General features: G+C 47.4%; 1 protein-coding gene across 1 annotated transcript in view; it reads left to right on the top strand.

Annotated features, from left to right (window-relative positions):
• Window positions 1–12,924: 12,924 nt before the first annotated feature.
• sorcs2 (sortilin-related VPS10 domain containing receptor 2) overlaps window positions 12,925–25,033 on the top strand; it is a 606,252-nt gene continuing 594,143 nt past the window's right edge. The window contains exon 1 of the mRNA XM_046329541.1: window positions 12,925–13,362. Coding sequence (XP_046185497.1) covers window positions 13,006–13,362 — 357 coding nt within the window. The 5' untranslated portion in view covers window positions 12,925–13,005. The remainder of the gene's footprint in view (window positions 13,363–25,033) is intronic.

Below are 25,033 nucleotides of genomic sequence, written 5' to 3'. Positions count from 1 at the left end.
GTCTGTGTTCTTTTTCCCATCTTAATCTTTTATTTTTATTGGCCAGTCTGAGATGTGGATTTTTCTTTGCAACTCGGAGTCGCCTCTTCACTGTTGACGTTGAGACTGATGTTTTACGGATACTACTTAGTAGGCATACAGTGGTAATGTGTAGGTAGTGTGTAGTAATTCAATAGGGATTTAGGAGGCATACAGTGTCACTTGTGCTCCCTCTCCAGCTGCTCCTTACGGTGCACACCGGTCAACATCACTTCCCTGATTGGTTCCTTATATATGTCACTCCCGTTGGTTCCTTCCCCAGGCCTGATTGGTTCCCTATATAAGTCACTCCCGTTGGTTCATTCCCCAGGCCTGATTGGTTCCCTATATATGTCACTCCCGTTGGTTCCTTCCCCAGGCCTGATTGGTTCCCTATATAAGTCACTCCCGTTGGTTCCTTCCCCAGGCCTGATTGGTTCCCTATATAAGTCACTCCCGTTGGTTCATTCCCCAGGCCTGATTGGTTCCCTATATAAGTCACTCCCGTTGGTTCCTTCCCCAGGCCTGATTGGTTCCCTATATAAGTCACTCCCGTTGGTTCCTTCCCCAGGCCCCCAGGCCTGATTGGTTCCCTATATAAGTCACTCCCGTTGGTTCCCCCAGGCCTGATTGGTTCCCTATAAGTCACTCCCGTTGGTTCATTCCCCAGGCCTGATTGGTTCCCTATATAAGTCACTCCCGTTGGTTCCTTCCCCAGGCCTGATTGGTTCCCTATATAAGTCACTCCCGTTGGTTCATTCCCCAGGCCTGATTGGTTCCCTATATATGTTCCCCCGTTGGTTCATTCCCCATAAGTCACTCCCGTTGGTTCATTCCCCAGGCCTGATTGGTTCCCTATTCACTCCCGTTGGTTCATTCCCCAGGCCTGATTGGTTCCCTATATAAGTCACTCCCGTTGGTTCCTTCCCCAGGCCTGATTGGTTCCCTATATAAGTCACTCCCGTTGGTTCCTTCCCCAGGCCTGATTGGTTCCCTATATATGTCACTCCCGTTGGTTCCTTCCCCAGGCCTGATTGGTTCCCTATATAAGTCACTCCCGTTGGTTCATTCCCCAGGCCTGATTGGTTCCCTATATATGTCACTCCCGTTGGTTCCTTCCCCAGGCCTGATTGGTTCCCTATATATGTCACTCCCGTTGGTTCCTTCCTCAGGCCTGATTGGTTCCCTATATATGTCACTCCCGTTGGTTCCTTCCCCAGGCTTCATTGTTTCTGTTTCATGTCTGTGTGCTGTTAGTGTTTCCTGTTGTATTATGTTGCATTTAAAATACTCACTTCCTGAATTTGCTTCCCGACTCTCAGCGCACATCGTTATGTACAGCAGTAATGTATAGTAGTTCAATAGGAATTTACTAGGCATAAAGCAGGAATGTGTCGGTATTGTGTAGTAATTCAAGAAATGAACATGTAGGTTTTAAGTTGTAGATACCAAAAGCTCAGGAGCCTCAAGGAAGAATTACAGTATGCAGTGATTTGAATAGGAACTATGTAGCGTTCACCACTCGTGAAACGTGTGGTGAACTCATTACAATTTATAACTCATTACTACTTAAACTACTACATAAATCACTTATTTTTACTACATCTCAATAGCAATCAAGTAGTAAAACCAGTAGGTTTTGTGTAGTAGTAATTTAGTAGTACTTTTTCATGTGGGTGCAGCACTTCCATGCCGTTGCTCTCAATGAGCACCCCCCCCCCTCCATACAATGATGAGACATTGTAAATGTGTATTGACTAAACAATAAGAAGTCCCATCCTTCTGAATCAAACATGGTTGAGAAGTATCCATCACATTGTGCCATGTGGGTTTTCGTAGCTCCACAGAAGGTTAATGCAAGATCAATCATAACGGTGTTAGTTACAGTTAAATGGTTGCTTTGTGTGAAGCAGAGGGAACTATTTCTTCCCGGTCAGTGCCTGTACACCTACAGGGAACATGAAAACAGTTGCTCCAGAATCTCTTTCATGGGTGAACATAGCACTTACCAAGGTCCTTCACTAATTTGCACCCGTTATGCTGTTTGTGTGTGGGGCCAGGGTGAGTTATCAGACAGGTGGTGTTTAATCTCAGACGACAGAGCGTGACAGTAGGTCTCCCGAGGAGGGAGGCCATGAAGAGAACGACCCCCATGTGTGTCGCTTTATGGACGGTTACAATACTAACGGGGAAATACACACACTGACTACCACACACACACACACACACACACACACACACACACACTGACTACCACACACACACACACACACACTGACTACCACACACACACACACTGACTACCACACACACACACACTGACTACCACACACACACACACACACACACTGACTACCACACACACACACACACACACACTGACTACCACACACACACACACACTGACTACCACACACACACACACACACTGACTACCATACACACACTGACTACCACACACACACACACACACATTGACTACCACACACACACACACACACTGACTACCACACACACACACACACACAATGACTACCACACACACACACACTGACTACCACACACACACACACACTGACTACCACACACACACACACACACTGACTACCATACACACACTGACTACCACACACACACACACACACACACACTGACTACCACACACACACACTGACTACCACACACACAGACTACCACACACACACACTGACTACCACACACACAGACTACCACACACACTGACTACCACACACACTGACTACCACACACACTGAGTACCACACACACATACACACACTGACTACCACACACACACTGACTACCACACACACACTGACTACCACACACACACACACACACACTGACTACCACACACACACTGACTACCACACACACACTGACTACCACACACACACACACACACTGACTACCACACACACACACACACACACTGACTACCACACACACACACTGACTACCACACACACTGACTACCACACACACACACACACACTGACTACCACACACACACACACACTGACTACCACACACACACACTGACTACCACACACACACACACACACTGACTACCACACACACACACACACACACACACACACACACACACACACACACACACACACACACACACACACACACACACACACACACACACACACACACACACACACACTGACTACCACACACACACACACACTGACTACCACACACACACACACACACACACACACACACACACACACACACACACACACACACACACACACACACACACACACACACACACACACACACACACACACACTGACTACCACACACACACACACACTGACTACCACACACACACACACACTGACTACCACACACACACACACACTGACTACCACACACACTGACTACCACACACACATACACACATTGACTACCACACACACACTGACTACCACACACACACTGACTACCACACACACACACACACACACACACACACACACACTGACTACCACACACACACACACACACACACACACACACACACACACACACACACACACACACACACACACACACACACACACACACACACACACACACACACACACACACACACACACACACACACACACACACACTGACTACCACACACACACACACACACACACTGACTACCACACACACACACACTGACTACCACACACACACACACACACTGACTACCACACACACACACACTGACTACCACACACACACACACACACACACTGACTACCACACACACACACACACTGACTACCACACACACACACACACACTGACTACCACACACACACACACACACACACACTGACTACCACACACACACACACACTGACTACCACACACACACACACACTGACTACCACACACACACACACTGACTACCACACACACACACACAGTGACTACCACACACACACACTGACTACCACACACACACATACACACACTGACTACCACACACACACTGACTACCACACACACACATACACACACTGACTACCACACACACACTGACTACCACACACACACACACACTGACTACCACACACACACACACTGACTACCACACACACACACACACACACACACACACACACACACACACACACACACACACACACACACACACACACACACACACACACACACACACACACACACACACACACACACACACACACCGTGTGTGTTGCTTAATGGACGGTTGCGGTACTGACTGGGATACAGTCTAGATGAGGGCCAGTGAGCCTCAGGGAGGGGAGGGTGAGGAGGTGATTGGTTTTAGACTAGCCCACTGAAGTAATTACTCCTGGGGTTACACAGGTCTAATCGCTGGCTACCTCATTACTTCACTGGAACATCCTATTAAAACGGGCTTGATACACTATTAGCACCCCGTCAAGGTGTGTGGGTCCTCCTAGTGAATGGGATTGTATGACTATGCCATTATTTGAGGTATTATATGGTGTTCCAAGATTGAAGATGACGTGATCTTGGCCATGTATGACTTCACCACCAATCTAAAAGGGTGGTCTTGGTTTTAATCTTGGTTATAGGCCATCAATGAACTCACGTTATACAGTTAAGTGTCACACAGTACACATAGCCCACAAAGCAAATGACAAAACATGACTTTAACTGACAAACACTTAGATAGGTTGTAGACAAACTGTTTGCAAAGGCGATAACAAAGGAGTTGGTCAAATCCCAAACAGGAGTGAAACCCAGACTAGCATTCAGGCTAGAAACCCAGACTAGCATTCAGGCTAGAAACCCAGACTAGCATTCAGGCTAGAAACCCAGACTAGCATTCAGGCTAGAAACCCAGACTAGCATTCAGGCTAGAAACGCAGACTAGCATTCAGGCTAGAAACCCAGACTAGCATTCAGGCTAGAAACCCAGGCTAGAAACCCAGACTAGCATTCAGGCTAGAAACCCAGGCTAGAAACCCAGGCTAGAAACCCAGACTAGCATTCCAATGTACAGTATGTATGTTCCACTTTCCATCATTCTAACACATTCTGGGTGATTGTGTCACAGTAATGGTCATACTTAGAAAATATATAAAATGGTTGACATACAGACAACAATGGGGATAGTGAGTTTCACTGTATTATGTGGTTCCAATCCAGGTCCAATAGCATAACCTTCTGGTGAAGTAAACTGTAAATATCTAAGCATGCTATTGCTGGTTGACTGTGACGATGAGGTGTGTGATTCTATGAAGTTATGGGTGAATGTTCCTGATTGTTTTGTATCATATTAACACACACCCTGGGTCTGTATTCAACAAGCGTCTCAGAATAGGAGTGCTGATCTAGGATCAGATCCCATCTTTCCATTTAAATGTATTCATTATGATCTGAAAGGTAACACTGATCCTAGATCAGTGCTCATACTCTGAGGCCCTTAATGAATACAGGGACTGGTCCATCCCTCCACTGAGAAAAGCATCACGTTTTCCTCCATGGACTGTCTTGGATAGCTGGATGTTGTTTTGATTAAGGTACTATGGGTGATCAATACAAATAAAAAACATTTCTAGCAGCCTGATAGAGTTTGGTTTGGTTTTTAATTTACGCCATCACATAGATAACTACAGACCTACTGTATGACCCCCTGCATTACACCATCACATAGATAACTACAGACCTACTATATAACCCCCTGCATTACACCATCACATAGATAACTACAGACCTACTGTATGACCCCCTGCATTACACCATCACATAGATAACTACAGACCTACTGTATGACCCCCTGCATTACACCATCACATAGATAACTACAGACCTACTGTATGACCCCCTGCATTACACCATTACATAGATAACTACAGACCTACTGATGACCCCCTGCATTACACCATCACATAGATAACTACAGACCTACTGTATGACCCCCTGCATTACACCATCACATAGATAACTACAGACCTACTGTATGACCCCCTGCATTACACCATCACATAGGTAACTACAGACCTACTGTATGACCCCCTGCATTACACCATCACATAGATAACTACAGACCTACTGATGACCCCCTGCATTACACCATCACATAGATAACTACAGACCTACTGTATGACCCCCTGCATTACACCATCACATAGATAACTACAGACCTACTGTATGACCCCCTGCATTACACCATCACATAGATAACTACAGACCTACTGTATGACCCCCTGCATTACACCATCACATAGATAACTACAGACCTACTGTATGACCCCCTGCATTACACCATCACATAGGTAACTACAGACCTACTGTATGACCCCCTGCATTACACCATCACATAGATAACTACAGACCTACTGTATGACCCCCTGCATTACACCATCACATAGATAACTACAGACCTACTGTATGACCCCCTGCATTACACCATCACATAGATAACTACAGACCTACTGTATGACCCCTGCATTACACCATCACATAGATAACTACAGACCTACTGTATGACCCCCTGCATTACACCATCACATAGATAACTACAGACCTACTGTATGACCCCCTGCATTACACCATCACATAGATAACTACAGACCTACTGTATGACCCCCTGCATTACACCATCACATACAGTACCAGTCTAAAGTTTGGACACACCTACTCATTCAAGGGTTTTTTCTTTATTTTTACTATTTTCTGTAGAATAATAGAACAATAGTGAAGACGTCAAAACTATAAAATAACACATATGGAATCATGTAGTTCGTAAAAAAGTGTAGCCCTTACACAGCCTGGAAGTGTGATTGGGGTCATTGTCCTGTTGAAAAACAAATAGTAGTCCCACTAAGCACAAACCAGATGGGGTGGCATATCGCTGCAGAATGCTGTGGTAGCCATGCTGGTTAAGTGTGCCTTGAATTCTAAATAAATCCCTGACAGTGTCACCAGAAAATCATCCCCACACCATCATACCTCCTCCATGCTTCACGGTGGGAACCACACATGCAGAGATCATCCGTTCACCTACTCTGCGTCTCACAAAGACACGGCAGTTGGAACCAAAAATCTCACATTTGGACTCATCAGACCGAAGGACAGATTTCCACCAGTCTAATGTCCATTGCTCGTGTTTCTTGGCCCAAGCAAGTCTCTTCTTCATATTAGTGTCCTTTAGTATTTGTTTCTTTGTAGCTATTCGACCATGAAGGCCCGATTCACCCAGTTTCCTCTGAACAGTTGATGTTGAGATGTGTCTGTTGAACTCTGTGAAGCATTTATTTTGGCTGTAATCTGAGGTGCAGTTAATTGCCAATTTCTGAGGCTGGCAACTCTAATGAACTTATCCTCTGCAGCAGAGGTAACTCTGGGTCTTCCTTTCCTGTGGCGGTCCTCATGAGAGACAGTTTAATTATCATCGCGCTCTATGGTTTTTGCGACTGCAAGTTCTTGAAATGTTCTGTATTGACTGACCTTCATGTCTTAAAGTAATGTTGGACTGTCATTTCTCTTTGCTTATTTGAGCTGTTCTTGCCATAACATGGACTTGGTATTTTACCAAACAGGTCTATTTTCTGTACACCACCCTTACCTTGTTACAACACAACTGATTGGCTGAAACCGATTTAAGAAGGAAAGAAATACATACAAGCCAGCCGCACCAATGTGTCGGAGGAAATACTGTGCCCCTGACGACCGTGCCTGCCACAGGAGTTGCTAGTGCGAGATGGGAAAAGGACATCACTGCTGTCCAAACCCTTCCCTAAAGCGGAAACGCTGGGCCAATTGTGCGCCACCCCATGGGTATCCCGGTCGCGGCCGGCTGCAACAGAGCCTATATATATATTGGTAGCAGATGTGTGTGTATACACACTCACCATCATCTGTATTCTCCCACTCTGCTCCCAATGCCATATGTGTGTTGTCTGCTCTTTTCATGAGTTAACCAAACAGAGAGGTACTAGGGGGAGAGGGGGAGGTAAAGGTCTGGATGAGAGGGGAGGTAAAGGACTGGGGGAGAAGGGGGAGGTAAAGGACTGGGGGAGAAGGGGGAGGTAAAGGACTGGAGGAGGGGAGGTAAGGGACTGGAGGAGGGGAGGTAAAGGACTGGGGGAGAAGGGGGAGGTAAAGGACTGGGGGAGAAGGGGGAGGTAAAGGACTGGGGGAGAAGGGGGAGGTAAAGGACTGGGGGAGGGCGGGTAAAGGACTGGGGGAGGGGGGTAAAGGACTGGGGGAGAAGGGGGAGGTAAAGGACTGGGGGAGAAGGGGAAGTAAAGGACTGGAGGAGGGGAGGTAAGGGACTGGAGGAGGGGAGGTAAAGGACTGGGGGAGAAGGGGAAGGTAAAGGACTGGGGGAGAAGGGGGAGGTAAAGGACTGGGGGAGAAGGGGGAGGTAAAGGACTGGGGGAGAAGGGGAGGTGGGGGGAGAAGGGGGAGGTAAAGGACGGGGGAGAAGGGGGAGGTAAAGGACGGGGGAGAAGGGGGAGGTAAAGGACTGGGGGAGGGGGGAGGGGAGGAGGGGAGGTAAGGGACTGGAGGAGGAGAGGTAAAGGACTGGGGGAGAAGGGGGAGGGGGAGAAGGGGGAGGTAAAGGACTGGGGGAGAAGGGGGAGGTAAAGGACTGGGGGAGAAGGGGGAGGTAAAGGACTGGAGGAGGGGAGGTAAGGGACTGGAGGAGGGGAGGTAAAGGACTGGGGGAGAAGTGGGAGGTAAAGGACTGGGGGAGAAGGGGGAGGTAAAGGACTGGGGTAGAAGGGGGAGGTAAAGGACTGGAGGAGGGTATAAAGGCCTAGAGGGAGAGGGGAGAGGTAAAGGACTGGAGGAGGGGGTAAAGGCCTAGAGGGAGAGGGGGAGGTAAAGGACTGGAGGAGGGGAGGTAAAGGACTGGGGGAGGGGTGTAAAGGCCTAGAGGGAGAGTGGGGAGGGGGGGGGAGGTAAAGGACCTAGGGAGGGAGAGGGGGGGAGGGGGTAAAGGACTGGGGGAGAGGGGGGGAAGATGGATTAAAGGGGGAGGGGGAGAGGGGGTAGATGTGGGGGAGGGAGAAGGGAGGGGAGGGTAGATGTGGAGGTAAAGGACTAGAGGGGGAGGGGGAGAGGGGGACATGTGGAGGTAAAGGAGGAGAGGGGGTAGATGTGAAGGTAAAGGACTAAAGTGAGGGGGAGGGGGAGAGGGGTTAGATGTGGAGGTAAAGGACTAGAGGGGGAGAGGGGGAGATGTGGAGGTAAAGGACTAGAGGGGAGGGGGACATGTGGAGGTAAAGGACTAGAGGGGGAGGGGGAGAGGGGGGACATGTGGAGGTAAAGGAGGAGAGGGGGTAGATGTGAAGGTAAAGGACTAGAGTGAGGGGAGGGGGAGAGGGGGTAGATGTGGAGGTAAAGGACTAGAGGGGGAGAGGGGGTAGATGTGGAGGTAAAGGACTAGAGGGGGAGAGGGGGTAGATGTGGAGGTAAAGGAGGAGAGGAGGTAGATGTGGAGGTAAAGGAGGAGAGGAGGTAGATGTGGAGGTAATGGAGGAGAGGAGGTAGATGTGGAGGTAAAGGAGGAGAGGAGGTAGATGTGGAGGTAAAGGAGGAGAGGAGGTAGATGTGGAGGTAAAGGAGGAGAGGAGGTAATGGGAAGGTAAAGGAGGAGAGGAGGTAGATGTGGAGGTAAAGGAGGAGAGGAGGTAGGTGTGGAGATAAAGGAGGAGAGGAGGTAGATGTGGAGGTAAAGGAGGAGAGGAGGTAGATGTGGAGGTAAAGGAGGAGAGGAGGTAGACGTGAAGGTAAAGGAGGAGAGGAGGTAGATGTGGAGATAAAGGAGGAGAGGAGGTAGATGTGGAGGTAAAGGAGGAGAGGAGGTAGATGTGGAGGTAAAGGACTAGGCAGGAAGAGATGCAGGTGAAAAAAGAGACAAAAATAGAGAAACCCCAAGAATACAGAGAATGAATAGGATGACTTCAGGGAGCAAAGAACCCCCTCTCCTCTCCTCTCCTCTCCTCTCCTCTCCTCTCCTCTCCTCTCCTCTCCTCTCCTCTCCTCTCCTCTCCCTCTCCTCTCCTCTCCTCTCCTCTCCTCTCCTCTCCTCTCCTCTCCTCTCCTCTCCTCTCCTCTCCTCTCCTCTCCTCTCCTCTCCTCCTATAGGTCCTACTCCATCAAATATTCAAACTGCAGCTCCTCTCTGGACAAGTGAAACAACACATCCATGAACAGTAAACAGCCTGTGGTTCACCATTTATTGTAAACCAACAAAAACAAACTAGCCAACAGACAAAATGGAGGACCAGGGCTGCCTGGCAGTGAACCATATTTTACAGAGATGACTTTTTCTACACAGATAGTTAACCTACGCTGAGACTCAGAGATTGTGTCCGAAATGGCACCCAATTCCCTACATAATGCAGTTCTTTCAACCAGGGCCCAGAGACTCCTATTACACCTAACAGTTTGTTTTCCTGTCTACGTGTTCAGGGACTCTACAGTGTTGTTATGGGTGGGTTTGTGATTGGACGGTCTAACCTACATATTGAGTAACTCAGCCAATGTCATGAGTGTCACAGACTGAGGGGCAAAATTTGTCAACCACAGAGATCTGTGATTCACTCCTGGTCGCTTGTCTGATGATAAGAAATTAAAACACTCAGGAGATACTGATAGAAGCAATTCATTAAATGTGGATTTGTTGAGTGGCAGGTAGCCTAGCGGTTAAGAGCGTCGGGCCAGTAACTGAAAAGTCGCTGGTTCAAAATCCCAGAGCCGACTAGGTGAAAAATCTGTTGATGTGCCCTTGAGCAAAGAACTTAACCCTAATTGCTCTTGTAAGTCGCTCTGGATAAGAGCGTCTGATAAATGATCAAAATGTTGAAGGAAATAAAATAGGACATCAAGTAACAACAGTGGAGATTCCTGGCCTGGTTAAAACCAAGGGTCTAATTAGATCTATGTGGAAGGATGGCAAGTAGAGTGGAATTAAACCTGAACTTTGACCTCTTGGACAGCTGTCCACAGTCAACACTGGGGGCTTAATCAGTGGGGGTGGAGATCTGTATATAATGACGAGATGCTCATGTCTCCACCATAACAGTAGAAGTCATTGTCCCAAAGGCGGGAAGCCAGGTGACAAGCTAAACTCATAGAAACACATTGGATTTATTTTGGACAGATTATTGGTGAGAGTGAAACATTTCGCTTCGCCTGTTCCTCTCTTTTGGGGGTCAGGTGCATCGTTCTGAACCTTGCAGATAGAAATGTCATGTATCGAGTCGGTATGGGCTATTCTACATCGCAGGGAGAGTCATGTTCTACACCCAATAGCAATTTCTATCTGGAGGTTCTGAAATGTTGCACCCATTTGGATAACCCTATTGGATCAGAGCAAATATGACCTGACAGCAGTGTGTGGTCCTTAAAAAGGCGTACATAGGCCTACTACACAGCTGACATCAAATGGAGTCTTGGGAAAAAAGCCACTGTCAGCAACATCTCCGACAGGATGTTATATCCTGTATTAACAAACCTCCAAACCTGCCTCCTGGGGTAGAAACTACACTCCTTATGTAACAGTATAGCTTCCTTCCCTCTCCTCGCCCCTAACTGGGCTCGAACTAGGGGCCCTCTGCACACCTCAACACCCACAAAGCATTGTTACCCATCACGCCACAAAAGCCACGGCCCTTGCAGAGCAAGGGGAACAACTACTTCAGGTCTCAGAGCGAGTGACGTCACTGATTGAAACGCTATTAGCGCGCACCACCACTAACTAGCTAGCCGTTTCACATCGGTTACACTTCCATGGCCTCCAACTGCTCTTAAATGCTAGTAAAACTAAATGCATGCTTTTCAACCGTTCACTGCCCGCACCCGCCTGTCCGCCCGACTAGTATCACTACTCATATTAAACATCTCCAATCCAAAATAAAATCTAGAATCGGCTTCCTATTTCGCAACAAAGCCTCCTTCACTCACGCCGCCAAACATACCCTCGTAAAACTGACTATCCTACCGATCCTTGACTTTGGCGATGTCATTTACAAATTAGCCTCCAACACTCTACTCAGCAAACTGGATGCGGTCTATCACAGTGACATCTGTTTTGTCACCAAAGCCCCATATACCACCCACCACTGTGACCTGTATGGTCTAGTCGGCTGACCCTAGCTACATATTAGTCGCCAGACCCACTGGCTCCAGGTCATCTATAAGACTATGCTAGGTAAAGCTCCGCCTTATCTCAACTCACTGGTCACGATAACACCCACCCGTAGCATGTGCTCCAGCAGGTATATCTCACTGGTCATCCCCAAAGCCAACACCTCCTTTGGCCGCCTTTCCTTCCAGTTTTCTGCTGCCAATGACTGGAACGAATTGCAATAATCGCTGAAGCTGGAGACTTATATTTCCCTCACTAACTTTAAACATCAGCTATCTGAGGAGCTAACCGATCGCTGCAGCTGTACATAGCCCATCTGTAAATAGCCCATCCAATCTACCTACCACATCCCCATATTGTTTTTAATTACTTTTCTGCTCTTTTGGGCAAATCATCATCTGCACATCTATCACTCCGAGTGTTAATTTGCTTAAGTCTTCAATTTGTACACACTGTATATAGACTTTCTTTTTTCTATTATGTTATTGACTTTCCAGAAACATCTTGCAATGTAAATTAGAACTTGTTCTCAACTGGCCTACCTGGTTAAATAAAGGTGAAATAAAAAGTTTAGAAATCAATTCATGGGAAGGGGTTAAGTCTTCAACGATTAAGGCTTTCAGAAACAGCAATGTAGTGTTTGCGTCACCAGATGGCGCACATGCTATTTGCACCGCGCGTCTTCCAGTTGACACAGACACGACCACGTTGTTTCCATTGTATGGCCTCGCTCCAGTTCCACTCCATCCCTCCGAGCCTCCCTCCCTCTCTCTCCGCTTACAGTAGTGCTATCTATCTTCCACTCGAATCGCAGTCTCTCTGTCAGTATCCACGATATGAGCGCTATAATGGCGCGAAACATGGTACCTCTGCGTCCGAAAGGAACAGTTTCAGCGCACCTGTGCCGGGCTGTGTTTATCGCCTCGGTTTGGATGTCACTGATGGGACCCGTGCGATGTGACAGCCGGAGCGACACGGATCGTATGCTTGACAGCGGTGGCGGTATAGGCATAGACAGGAGAGACGGAATGTTCGGACAGGACTTGGGTGATAATGGTATGGACATGGAATCCCGGCGCTTCAGGAGAGCTCTATCCCAAGAGAAAGTGTCCCTGCTCAGCAGCTCGTTCGTGCTCAAAGGGGATGCCACTCACAACCAGGCGATGGTTCACTGGACGGGGGAGAACAGCAGCGTAAGTACCCGTCCCGTCCCGGTTACACTCCGTTGTGATGTAGTGGGTTCCCCGCTTGTAGCCTACACAACCCGCCAGTCACCATAACAGCCCATTCCAATTGTCATAAGTTATTGTCCAGGTAATAGCTACGCGTCAATAATGTTTCCTTCCTGGCATTCATTGCTCATTGCTAATGCCATTGAATCCCGTTTGGTTTTTTGGCTACTCTGAAGCGCATCAATGTCTTCAAGTGCGCATCTAACTAAAATATGTGTGTTTACAACAGCTACATTTATTATTGTGTGTCAAGCCCTGACTGATGAGAGAGGGCATGGCTGGTTGCGGAGAAGTGCATCCAACCAACCCACCTATCTTTAGTTTAGCTGGTCATGATGATGTCAGTCTGTTTAGAGGTGCGCATAGTGGAGGCAAGCTGTTTTTTCTGTCCCACTCAGTGCCACTTGGTTGGTGTTGACATTGTCATATGATGATACTAAAGTGTTTAAATAATATGTATTAATATCCACCTTGAATGTTTCAGTTTAAAGCGTATTTATGGCATTTGTCCAAATAATTAATTGCACATAATTCGAGGTTTATGACCTAGTTTAATTGACATGTAATTAATTGTAATTAGCAGCGCAATGTAAACAGCAAAGGAGAGGGGAAAAAAATAGATAGAGAGATGGCTTTGTGATTGGGTAGAATATTGTCAGCTGTCCGGGACCGTGCAGTGTCTATCAAGGACATCAGTTGAATATGGTGTTATTGTCACGACAGAACACGTACAGTTAGAAGGAAACATTTCCCACTGCTACTGGCCTGCCTGCATACTCTTTCATATGAGAAACATCATCCAGACTGCTCTCTATCTAACATGTCAAGAACTAGACGACTAGCTCTACCAGGTTACATACTGTCTATATAGCAGCCACAGACAGTAACAAATACTATGCCAATGCTCAACCTATAATGTTGAAATAACATTTAGACTTGCTTGTCATAGAATTGGAATGAAATCGCAAAATAAATATGTTTTTGTATTATAAGGGTCCATTTTCTATTCATGAAGAACTTCTGACAGACTAATTCAATACTGAGACAAATGTGAATCATCTGTCAGTCAGCCAAACACTGACAGCCTGGGACGCCATGTTTGAGTTATCCTCAATTAACTTGGCATTGCCTTACTTTGGTAAGGTCGACATATTGAGGTCTCCCCCTATATTGCACAGCCTAATAAAAGAAGACAAATGCTGCCATTTAATTTCACTAGGTCGGACATTTACGATTCCAGCACAGATTGATAGGCATGAAAATTTAAGAATCTCTGCCCCCCTCCCCCAGTTTACAGGGCCTTCAGAGGTGGCTGTGCCCAGACAAAGGATATAGACGATTGTCAATAAATATATACCAAGGACCCAAGATGCATCATGTCTGTGGTATATCTGGTCAGAAGCAATGGTATTACACTATTTGACTTTTAACTTTTAATCATGTGTAAACAAGCAGTTGACCTTTAACCCCTAATGTTGCACATTTATTGGTAGACATCCATACCCCTGTATATAGCCTCTGTCATGTCTTCTCCTGCTCCTCCCTCCGGCCTCCGACGTCGCCGGAATACTAACCACCGGACCTGCGTTTCATCATTACGTACACCTGGCACTCATTACGCGCACCTGTTAATCATTATGATTCACACCTGGCACTCATTACTCACACCTGTTAATCATTATGATTCACACCTGGCACTCATTACTCACACCTGTTAATCATGATTCACACCTGGCACTCATTACTCACACCTGTTAATCATTATGATTCACACCTGGCACTCATTACTCACACCTGTTAATCATTATGATTCACACCTGGACTTCATTACCTTCATCGTTTCCTCCTTTTATAAGTCGCTCTCTTATGTTCAGTCACCAGTTGGTGTTATTGTTGTGTGCCGGTGTGAAGCCACATGGAATTGTCTCGTTCCTGGTTCTGTGGTTTTATTAGACGTTTCACCTGTTTCCCGATTCACAGCTCCATTATTGCAGCCTTGCTATTGTTATTTTACTGCTGCTCTTTAATTATTTGTTACTTTATTTATTTCATTTTTCATTTTTAGGTATTTGTTCTTAAAACTGCATAAAATCAGACTACCATTACGCTAAATGTATACAAATAGAGTAGACGTTACAACTTGTTAGACGGTACGTAACAATGACAGCAGTGATAAGGTATCCAATATTGTATTATATATATATATATATATATATATATATATACAGTGGGGAGAACAAGTATTTGATACACTGCCGATTTTGCAGGTTTTCCTACTTACAAAGCATGTAGAGGTCTGTAATTTTTATCATATGTACACTTCAACTGTGAGAGACGGAATCTAAAACAAAAATCCAGAAAATCACATTGTATGATTTTTAAGTAATTAATTTGCATTTTATTGCATGACATAAGTATTTGATACATCAGAAAAGCAGAACTTAATATTTGGTACAAAAACCTTTGTTTGCAATTACAGAGATCATAGGTTTCCTGTAGTTCTTGACCAGGTTTGCAAACACTGCAGCAGGGATTTTGGCCCACTCCTCCATACAGACCTTCTCCAGATCCTTCAGGTTTTGGGGCTGTCGCTGGGCAAAACGGACTTTCAGCTCCCTCCAAAGATTTTCTATTGGGTCCAGGTCTGGAGACTGGCTAGGCCACTCCGGGACCTTGAGATGCTTCTTACGGAGCCAATAAAATGCAATCTTTGTAAGTAGGAAACCCTGTAAAATTGTCAGTGTATGAAATACTTGTTCTCCCCCACTGTACATATATCTTTAAAACATTTTTTTACTTCAGTTTATTTTTGTAAATACTTTCTTAAAACTGCATTTTTGGTTAAGGGCTTGAACGTAAGTATTTTACTGTAAGGTGGTTAAGGGCTTGAACGTAAGTATTTTACTGTAAGGTGGTTAAGGGCTTGAACGTAAGTATTTTACTGTAAGGTGGTTAAGGGCTTGAACGTAAGTATTTTACTGTAAGGTGGTTAAGGGCTTGAACGTAACACCCAGGCATGGTACTAATAACCATTCACATTGTTATTAGACACCCAGACATGGTACTAATAACCATTCACATTGTTATTAGACACCCAGGCATGGTACTAATAACCATTCACATTGTTATTAGACACCCAGACATGGTACTAATAACCAGTCACATTGTTATTAGACACCCAGACATGGTACTAATAACCATTCACATTGTTATTAGACACCCAGACATGGTACTAATAACCAGTCACATTGTTATTAGACACCCAGACATGGTACTAATAACCATTCACATTGTTATTAGACACCCAGACATGGTACTAATAACCAGTCACATTGTTATTAGACACCCAGACATGGTACTAATAACCAGTCACATTGTTATTAGACACCCAGACATGGTACTAATAACCAGTCACATTGTTATTAGACATCCAGACATGGTACTAATAACCAGTCACATTGTTATTAGACACCCAGACATGGTACTAATAACCAGTCACATTGTTATTAGACACCCAGGCATGGTACTAATAACCAGTCACATTGTTATTAGACACCCAGACATGGTACTAATAACCAGTCACATTGTTATTAGACACCCAGACATGGTACTAATAACCAGTCACATTGTTATTAGACATCCAGACATGGTACTAATAACCAGTCACATTGTTATTAGACACCCAGACATGGTACTAATAACCAGTCACATTGTTATTAGACACCCAGACATGGTACTAATAACCATTCACATTGTTATTAGACACCCAGACATGGTACTAATAACCATTCACATTGTTATTAGACACCCAGACATGGTACTAATAACCAGTCACATTGTTATTAGACACCCAGACATGGTACTAATAACCAGTCACATTGTTATTAGACACCCAGACATGGTACTAATAACCAGTCACATTGTTATTAGACACCCAGACATGGTACTAATAACCAGTCACATTGTTATTAGACACCCAGGCATGGTACTAATAACCATTCACATTGTTATTAGACACCCAGGCATGGTACTAATAACCATTCACATTGTTATTAGACACCCAGGCATGGTACTAATAACCATTCACATTGTTATTAGACACCCAGACATGGTACTAATAACCATTCACATTGTTATTAGACACCCAGACATGGTACTAATAACCAGTCACATTGTTATTAGACACCCAGACATGGTACTAATAACCAGTCACATTGCCAGTCTACTGAAGATTTATACACATTACTATAATGACATGTAGACATTTTCTACAAACATTGACAGATGTGTGCACACACACACACACACACACACACACACACACACACACACACACACACACACACACACACACACACACACACACACACACACACACACACACACACACACACACACACACACACACACACACACACACACACACACACACACGACAGTGGTCAGACACTGGTGTCACCAGATGAGGGCGTGGTCGTGTTTTGACCGCAAGCGGCCATTCCCTTAAATGTCCCCATGAACGGTAATTCATTCCAGGACCCCTGTTGTCAGTTCCCGGAAGACATTCTGGGAACAGTCAGCCACCAAGCCCATCCATAACTTGTTAACAGCATTCAGAGTAGAAAGCTTCCACTGTTGAAAGAGCCTTCTTTGTGCTTCCCTGTGCTCTCTCTCTCTCTCTCTGTCTCTGTCTCTGTCTCTGTCTCTGTCTCTGTCTCTCTGTCTCTGTCTCTGTCTCTGTCTCTCTCTCTCTCTCTCTCTCTCTCTCTCTCTCTCTCTCTCTCTCTCTCTCTCTCTCTCTCTCTCTCTCTCTCTCTCTCTCTCTCTATCTCTGCCTCTCTCTCTCTCTATCTCTCTGTCTCTCTCTGTCTCTGTCTCTGTCTCTGTCTCTGTCTCTGTCTCTGTCTCTGTCTCTGTCTCTGTCTCTGTCTCTGTCTCTGTCTCTGTCTCTCTCTCTCTCTCTGTATCTCTCTCGCTCTCTGTTTCTGTCTCTCTCTCTCTCTGTCTCTGTCTCTGTCTCTCTCTGTCTCTGTCTCTGTCTCTGTCTCTCTCTCTCTCTCTCTCTCTCTCTCTCTCTCTCTCTCTCTCTCTCTCTCTCTCTCTGCCTCTCTCTGTCTCTATCTCTCTGCCTCTCTCTGTCTCTGTCTCTGTCTCTGTCTCTGTCTCTGTCTCTGTCTCTGTCTCTGTCTCTGTCTCTGTCTCTGTCTCTCCCCCTCTCTCTCTCTCTGTCTCTCTCTCTCTGTCTCTGTCTCTCTCTCTGTGTGTCTCTCTCTGTCTGTCTTCTGTCTCTCTCTCTCTCTCTCTCTCTCTCTCTCTCTCTCTCTCTCTCTCTCTCTCTCTCTCTCTCTCTCTCTCTCTCTCTCTGTGTCTCTCTCTCTCTCTCTCTCTCTCTGTCTCTGTCTCTCTCTCTGTCTCTCTCTCTCTGTCTCCTGTCTGTCTCTGTCTCTGTCTCTGTCTCTGTCTCTGTCTCTGTCTCTGTCTCTCTCTCTCTCTCTCTCTCTCTCTCTCTCTCTCTCTCTCTCTCTCTCTCTCTCTCTCTCTCTCTCTCTCTCTGTATCTCTCTCGCTCTCTGTCTCTCTCTCTCTCTGTATCTCTCTCTCTCTGTCTCTCTCTCTCCTCTCTCTCTCTGTCTCTCTCTCTCTCTCTCTCTCTCTCTCTCTCTCTCTCTCTCTCTCCTCTCTCTCTCTGTCTCTCTCTCTCTCTCTCTCTCTCTCTCTCTCTGTCTCTCTCTGTCTCTCTCCTTTTTTCTGGGAGTTGTACTCTCTCAACCATCACATCTGTCTCTCATCCCATCAACCATCACCATAAACCATCAATCATCACCATAACCATCAACCACCACCATCAACCATAACCATCAACCATCACCATCAACCATCACCATAAACCATCAACCATCACAATAAACCATCAACATCAACCATAAACCATCACCATCAACCGTCACCATAAACCATCACCATAAACCATCACCATAAACCATCACCATCAACCATCAACCGTCACCATTACCATCAACCATCAACATCAACCGTACAATAAACCATCACCGTCAACCATCACCCTCAACCCTCAACCATCACCCTCAACCATTCCCATCACCATCAACCACCACCATCAACCATCAACCATCACCATAAACCATCAACCATCACCATCAACCATCAACTGTCACCATAAACCATCACCATAAAACATCACCATCAACCATCAACCATCAACCATCAACCATCAACCATCAACCATCAACCATCACCATAAACCATCAACCATCACCATCAACCATCAACTGTCACCATAAACCATCACCATAAACCATAACCATCAACCATCCCATCAACCATCATCCATCACCATCAACCGTCACCATAACCATCAACCACCACCATCAACCATCAACATCAACCGTCACCATAAACCATCACCATCAACAATAACCATCAACCATCACCATCAACCGTTAACCATCAACATCACCATTAACCATACCATCAACCATCACCCTCAACCCTCAACCATCACCCTCAACCATCCCATCACCATCAACCACCACCATCAACCATCAACCATCACCATCAACTGTCACCATAAACCATCACCATAAACCATCACCATCAACAATAACCATCAACCATCACCATCAACCGTCACCATAAACCATCACCATAAACCATCACCATAAACCATCACCATAAACCATCACCATCAACCATCAACATCACCATCACCATCAACCATCACCATAAACCATCAACCATCACCATCAACCATCACCATAAACCATCAACCATCACCATCAACCATCACCATAAACCATAACCATCAACCATCACCATCAACCGTCACCATAAACCATCACCATCAACAATAACCATCACCATCAACCGTCAACCATCACCGTCAACCATACCATCAACCATCACCCTCAACCCTCAACCATCACCCTCAACCATTCCCATCACCATCAACCATCAATCATCAACCATCACCATCACCATCAACCATCACCATCAACCTGCACCATCAACCTGCACCATCAACCATCAACACTACCATCAACCATCCCATAAACCATCACCATAAACAATCACCATAAACCATCACCATCAACCATCACCATAAACCATCACCATCAACCATCACCATCAACCTGCACCATCCTCTTCCTCTTTTAATGGTATCTGGTGTCTATGTCCACGACCCTGTAGCCATTTGGAATGTATAGATTGAGAATTTAAAGGGACAGGGTGGGAAAACATCATAATGTTTTGTAATAATATGCTTGCTATTTGAATACATAACATGTTTTTTCTCCCCCTTACCACCGCTTTCTGGTTGATTTCTGAGGCACTGACTGAATACAAAAGGCATTCAGAGAGTTAATTTGGTTCCCCTAGTCTTCAGTTGGAAATTGTTTTCACACCGGAGTCCTCCGAATCATTTACGTCATCTCTCTCTATCCGTGCTCTTTGAGTGGTGCTAAGAGGCCCCTTTCTCCACCCAGACTCTATGTCTAATGCTGGGTCTGAAAGTTTAGGGTTGATCTAGTTAAATCAAATCACATTGTATTTGTCACATGCACCAAATACAACAGGCGTAGACGTTACCGTGAACTGCTTACTTTACAAGCCCTTAACCAACAATGCAGAGAATGAAAATATTTGCTAAATAAAGTAAAACGAAAAAAGTAACAACAAAAAAATAACAATGACAAGGCTATAGACAGGGGGTACCGGTACTGAGTCAGTGTGGAGGCTATAGACAGGGGGTACTGAGTCAGTGTGGAGGCTATAGACAGGGGGTACTGAGTCAGTGTGGAGGCTATAGACAGGGGGTACCGGTACTGAGTCAGTGTGGAGGCTATAGACAGGGGGTACTGAGTCAGTGTGGAGGCTATAGACAGGGGGTAGCGGTACTGAGTCAGTGTGGAGGCTATAGACAGGGGGTACTGAGTCAGTGTGGAGGCTATAGACAGGGGGTAGCGGTACTGAGTCAGTGTGGAGGCTATAGACAGGGGGTACCGGTACTGAGTCAGTGTGGAGGCTATAGACAGGGGGCAGCGGTACTGAGTCAGTGTGGAGGCTATAGACAGGAGGCAGCGGTACTGAGTCAGTGTGGAGGCTATAGACAGGGGGCAGCGGTACTGAGTCAGTGTGGAGGCTATAGACAGGGGGTACCGGTACTGAGTCAGTGTGGAGGCTATAGACAGGGGGCAGCGGTACTGAGTCAGTGTGGAGGCTATAGACAGGAGGCAGCGGTACTGAGTCAGTGTGGAGGCTATAGACAGGGGGCAGCGGTACTGAGTCAGTGTGGAGGCTATAGACAGGGGGCAGCGGTACTGAGTCAGTGTGGAGGCTATAGACAGGGGCAGCGGTACTGAGTCAGTGTGGAGGCTATAGACAGGGGGCAGCGGTACTGAGTCAGTGTGAAGGCTATAGACAGGGGGCAGCGGTACTGAGTCAGTGTGGAGGCTATAGACAGGAGGCCGCGGTACTGAGTCAGTGTGGAGGCTATAGACAGGAGGCAGCGGTACTGAGTCAGTGTGGAGGCTATAGACAGGAGGCAGCGGTACTGAGTCAGTGTGGAGGCTATAGACAGGGGGCAGCGGTACTGAGTCAGTGTGGAGGCTATAGACAGGGGGCAGCGGTACTGAGTCAGTGTGGAGGCTATAGACAGGAGGCAGCGGTACTGAGTCAGTGTGGAGGCTATAGACAGGAGGCAGCGGTACTGAGTCAGTGTGGAGGCTATAGACAGGAGGCAGCGGTACTGAGTCAGTGTGGAGGCTATAGACAGGGGGCAGCGGTACTGAGTCAGTGTGGAGGCTATAGACAGGGGGCAGCGGTACTGAGTCAGTGTGGAGGCTATAGACAGGAGGTACTGGTACTGAGTCAGTGTGGAGGCTATAGACAGGGGTCAGCGGTACTGAGTCAGTGTGGAGGCTATAGACAGGGGTCAGCGGTACTGAGTCAGTGTGGAGGCTATAGACAGGGTCAGCGGTACTGAGTCAGTGTGGAGGCTATAGACAGGAGGCAGCGGTACTGAGTCAGTGTGGAGGCTATAGACAGGGGGCAGCGGTACTGAGTCAGTGTGGAGGCTATAGACAGGGGGCAGCGGTACTGAGTCAGTGTGGAGGCTATAGACAGGGGGCAGCGGTACTGAGTCAGTGTGGAGGCTATAGACAGGAGGTACTGGTACTGAGTCAGTGTGGAGGCTATAGACAGGAGGTACTGGTACTGAGTCAGTGTGGAGGCTATAGACAGGAGGCAGCGGTACTGAGTCAGTGTGGAGGCTATAGACAGGGGTCAGCGGTACTGAGTCAGTGTGGAGGCTATAGACAGGGGTCAGCGGTACTGAGTCAGTGTGGAGGCTATAGACAGGGTCAGCGGTACTGAGTCAGTGTGGAGGCTATAGACAGGAGGCAGCGGTACTGAGTCAGTGTGGAGGCTATAGACAGGGGGCAGCGGTACTGAGTCAGTGTGGAGGCTATAGACAGGGTCAGCGGTACTGAGTCAGTGTGGAGGCTATAGACAGGGGCAGCGGTACTGAGTCAGTGTGGAGGCTATAGACAGGAGGCAGCGGTACTGAGTCAGTGTGGAGGCTATAGACAGGGGCAGCGGTACTGAGTCAGTGTGGAGGCTATAGACAGGGGCAGCGGTACTGAGTCAGTGTGGAGGCTATAGACAGGAGGCAGCGGTACTGAGTCAGTGTGGAGGCTATAGACAGGGTCAGCGGTACTGAGTCAGTGTGGAGGCTATAGACAGGAGGCAGCGGTACTGAGTCAGTGTGGAGGCTATAGACAGGAGGCAGCGGTACTGAGTCAGTGTGGAGGCTATAGACAGGAGGCAGCGGTACTGAGTCAGTGTGGAGGCTATAGACAGGAGGCAGCGGTACTGAGTCAGTGTGGAGGCTATAGACAGGGGCAGCGGTACTGAGTCAGTGTGGAGGCTATAGACAGGGGCAGCGGTACTGAGTCAGTGTGGAGGCTATAGATAGGGGCAGCGGTACTGAGTCAGTGTGGAGGCTATAGACAGGGGGCAGCGGTACTGAGTCAGTGTGGAGGCTATAGACAGGGGGCAGCGGTACTGAGTCAGTGTGGAGGCTATAGACAGGAGGCAGCGGTACTGAGTCAGTGTGGAGACTATAGACAGGGGGCAGCGGTACTGAGTCAGTGTGGAGGCTATAGACAGGGGGTACCGGTACTGAGTCAGTGTGGAGGCTATAGACAGGAGGCAGCGGTACTGAGTCAGTGTGGAGACTATAGACAGGAGGCAGCGGTACTGAGTCAGTGTGGAGGCTATAGACAGGAGGCAGCGGTACTGAGTCAGTGTGGAGGCTATAGACAGGGGGCAGCGGTACTGAGTCAGTGTGGAGGCTATAGACAGGAGGCAGCGGTACTGAGTCAGTGTGGAGGCTATAGACAGGGGCAGCGGTACTGAGTCAGTGTGGAGGCTATAGACAGGGGGCAGCGGTACTGAGTCAGTGTGGAGGCTATAGACAGGGGGCAGCGGTACTGAGTCAGTGTGGAGGCTATAGACAGGGGGCAGCGGTACTGAGTCAGTGTGGAGGCTATAGACAGGGGGCAGCGGTACTGAGTCAGTGTGGAGGCTATAGACAGGGGGCAGCGGTACTGAGTCAGTGTGGAGGCTATAGACAGGGGGCAGCGGTACTGAGTCAGTGTGGAGGCTATAGACAGGGGGCAGCGGTACTGAGTCAGTGTGGAGGCTATAGACAGGGGGTACTGGTACTGAGTCAGTGTGGAGGCTATAGACAGGGGGTACTGGTACTGAGTCAGTGTGGAGGCTATAGACAGGGGGTACCGGTACTGAGTCAGTGTGGAGGCTATATACAGGGGGTACCGGTACTGAGTCAGTGTGGAGACTATAGACAGGGGGTACCGGTACTGAGTCAATGACAAGGCTATAGACAGGGGGTACAGGTACTGAGTCAGTGTGGAGACTATAGACAGGAGGCAGCGGTACTGAGTCAGTGTGGAGGCTATAGACAGGAGGCAGCGGTACTGAGTCAGTGTGGAGGCTATAGACAGGGGGCAGCGGTACTGAGTCAGTGTGGAGGCTATAGACAGGAGGCAGCGGTACTGAGTCAGTGTGGAGGCTATAGACAGGGGTCAGCGGTACTGTGTCAGTGTGGAGGCTATAGACAGGGGTCAGCAGGAACTGAGTCAGTGTGGAGGCTATAGACAGGGTCAGCGGTACTGAGTCAGTGTGGAGGCTATAGACAGGAGGCAGCGGTACTGAGTCAGTGTGGAGGCTATAGACAGGGGTCAGCGGTACTGAGTCAGTGTGGAGGCTATAGACAGGGGTCAGCGGTACTGAGTCAGTGTGGAGGCTATAGACAGGGTCAGCAGTACTGAGTCAGTGTGGAGGCTATAGACAGGAGGCAGCGGTACTGAGTCAGTGTGGAGGCTATAGACAGGGTCAGCGGTACTGAGTCAGTGTGGAGGCTATAGACAGGAGGCAGCGGTACTGAGTCAGTGTGGAGGCTATAGACAGGGGGCAGCGGTACTGAGTCAGTGTCGAGGCTATAGACAGGGGGCAGCGGTACTGAGTCAGTGTGGAGGCTATAGACAGGGGGCAGCGGTACTGAGTCAGTGTGGAGGCTATAGACAGGAGGT

Source organism: Oncorhynchus gorbuscha, linkage group LG25 (assembly GCF_021184085.1).
Source record: "Oncorhynchus gorbuscha isolate QuinsamMale2020 ecotype Even-year linkage group LG25, OgorEven_v1.0, whole genome shotgun sequence".
Lineage (NCBI taxonomy): Eukaryota > Metazoa > Chordata > Actinopteri > Salmoniformes > Salmonidae > Oncorhynchus > Oncorhynchus gorbuscha.
The sequence above is the reverse complement of the archived record's forward strand: the minus strand, read 5'-3'. Positions and strand labels throughout refer to the sequence as shown.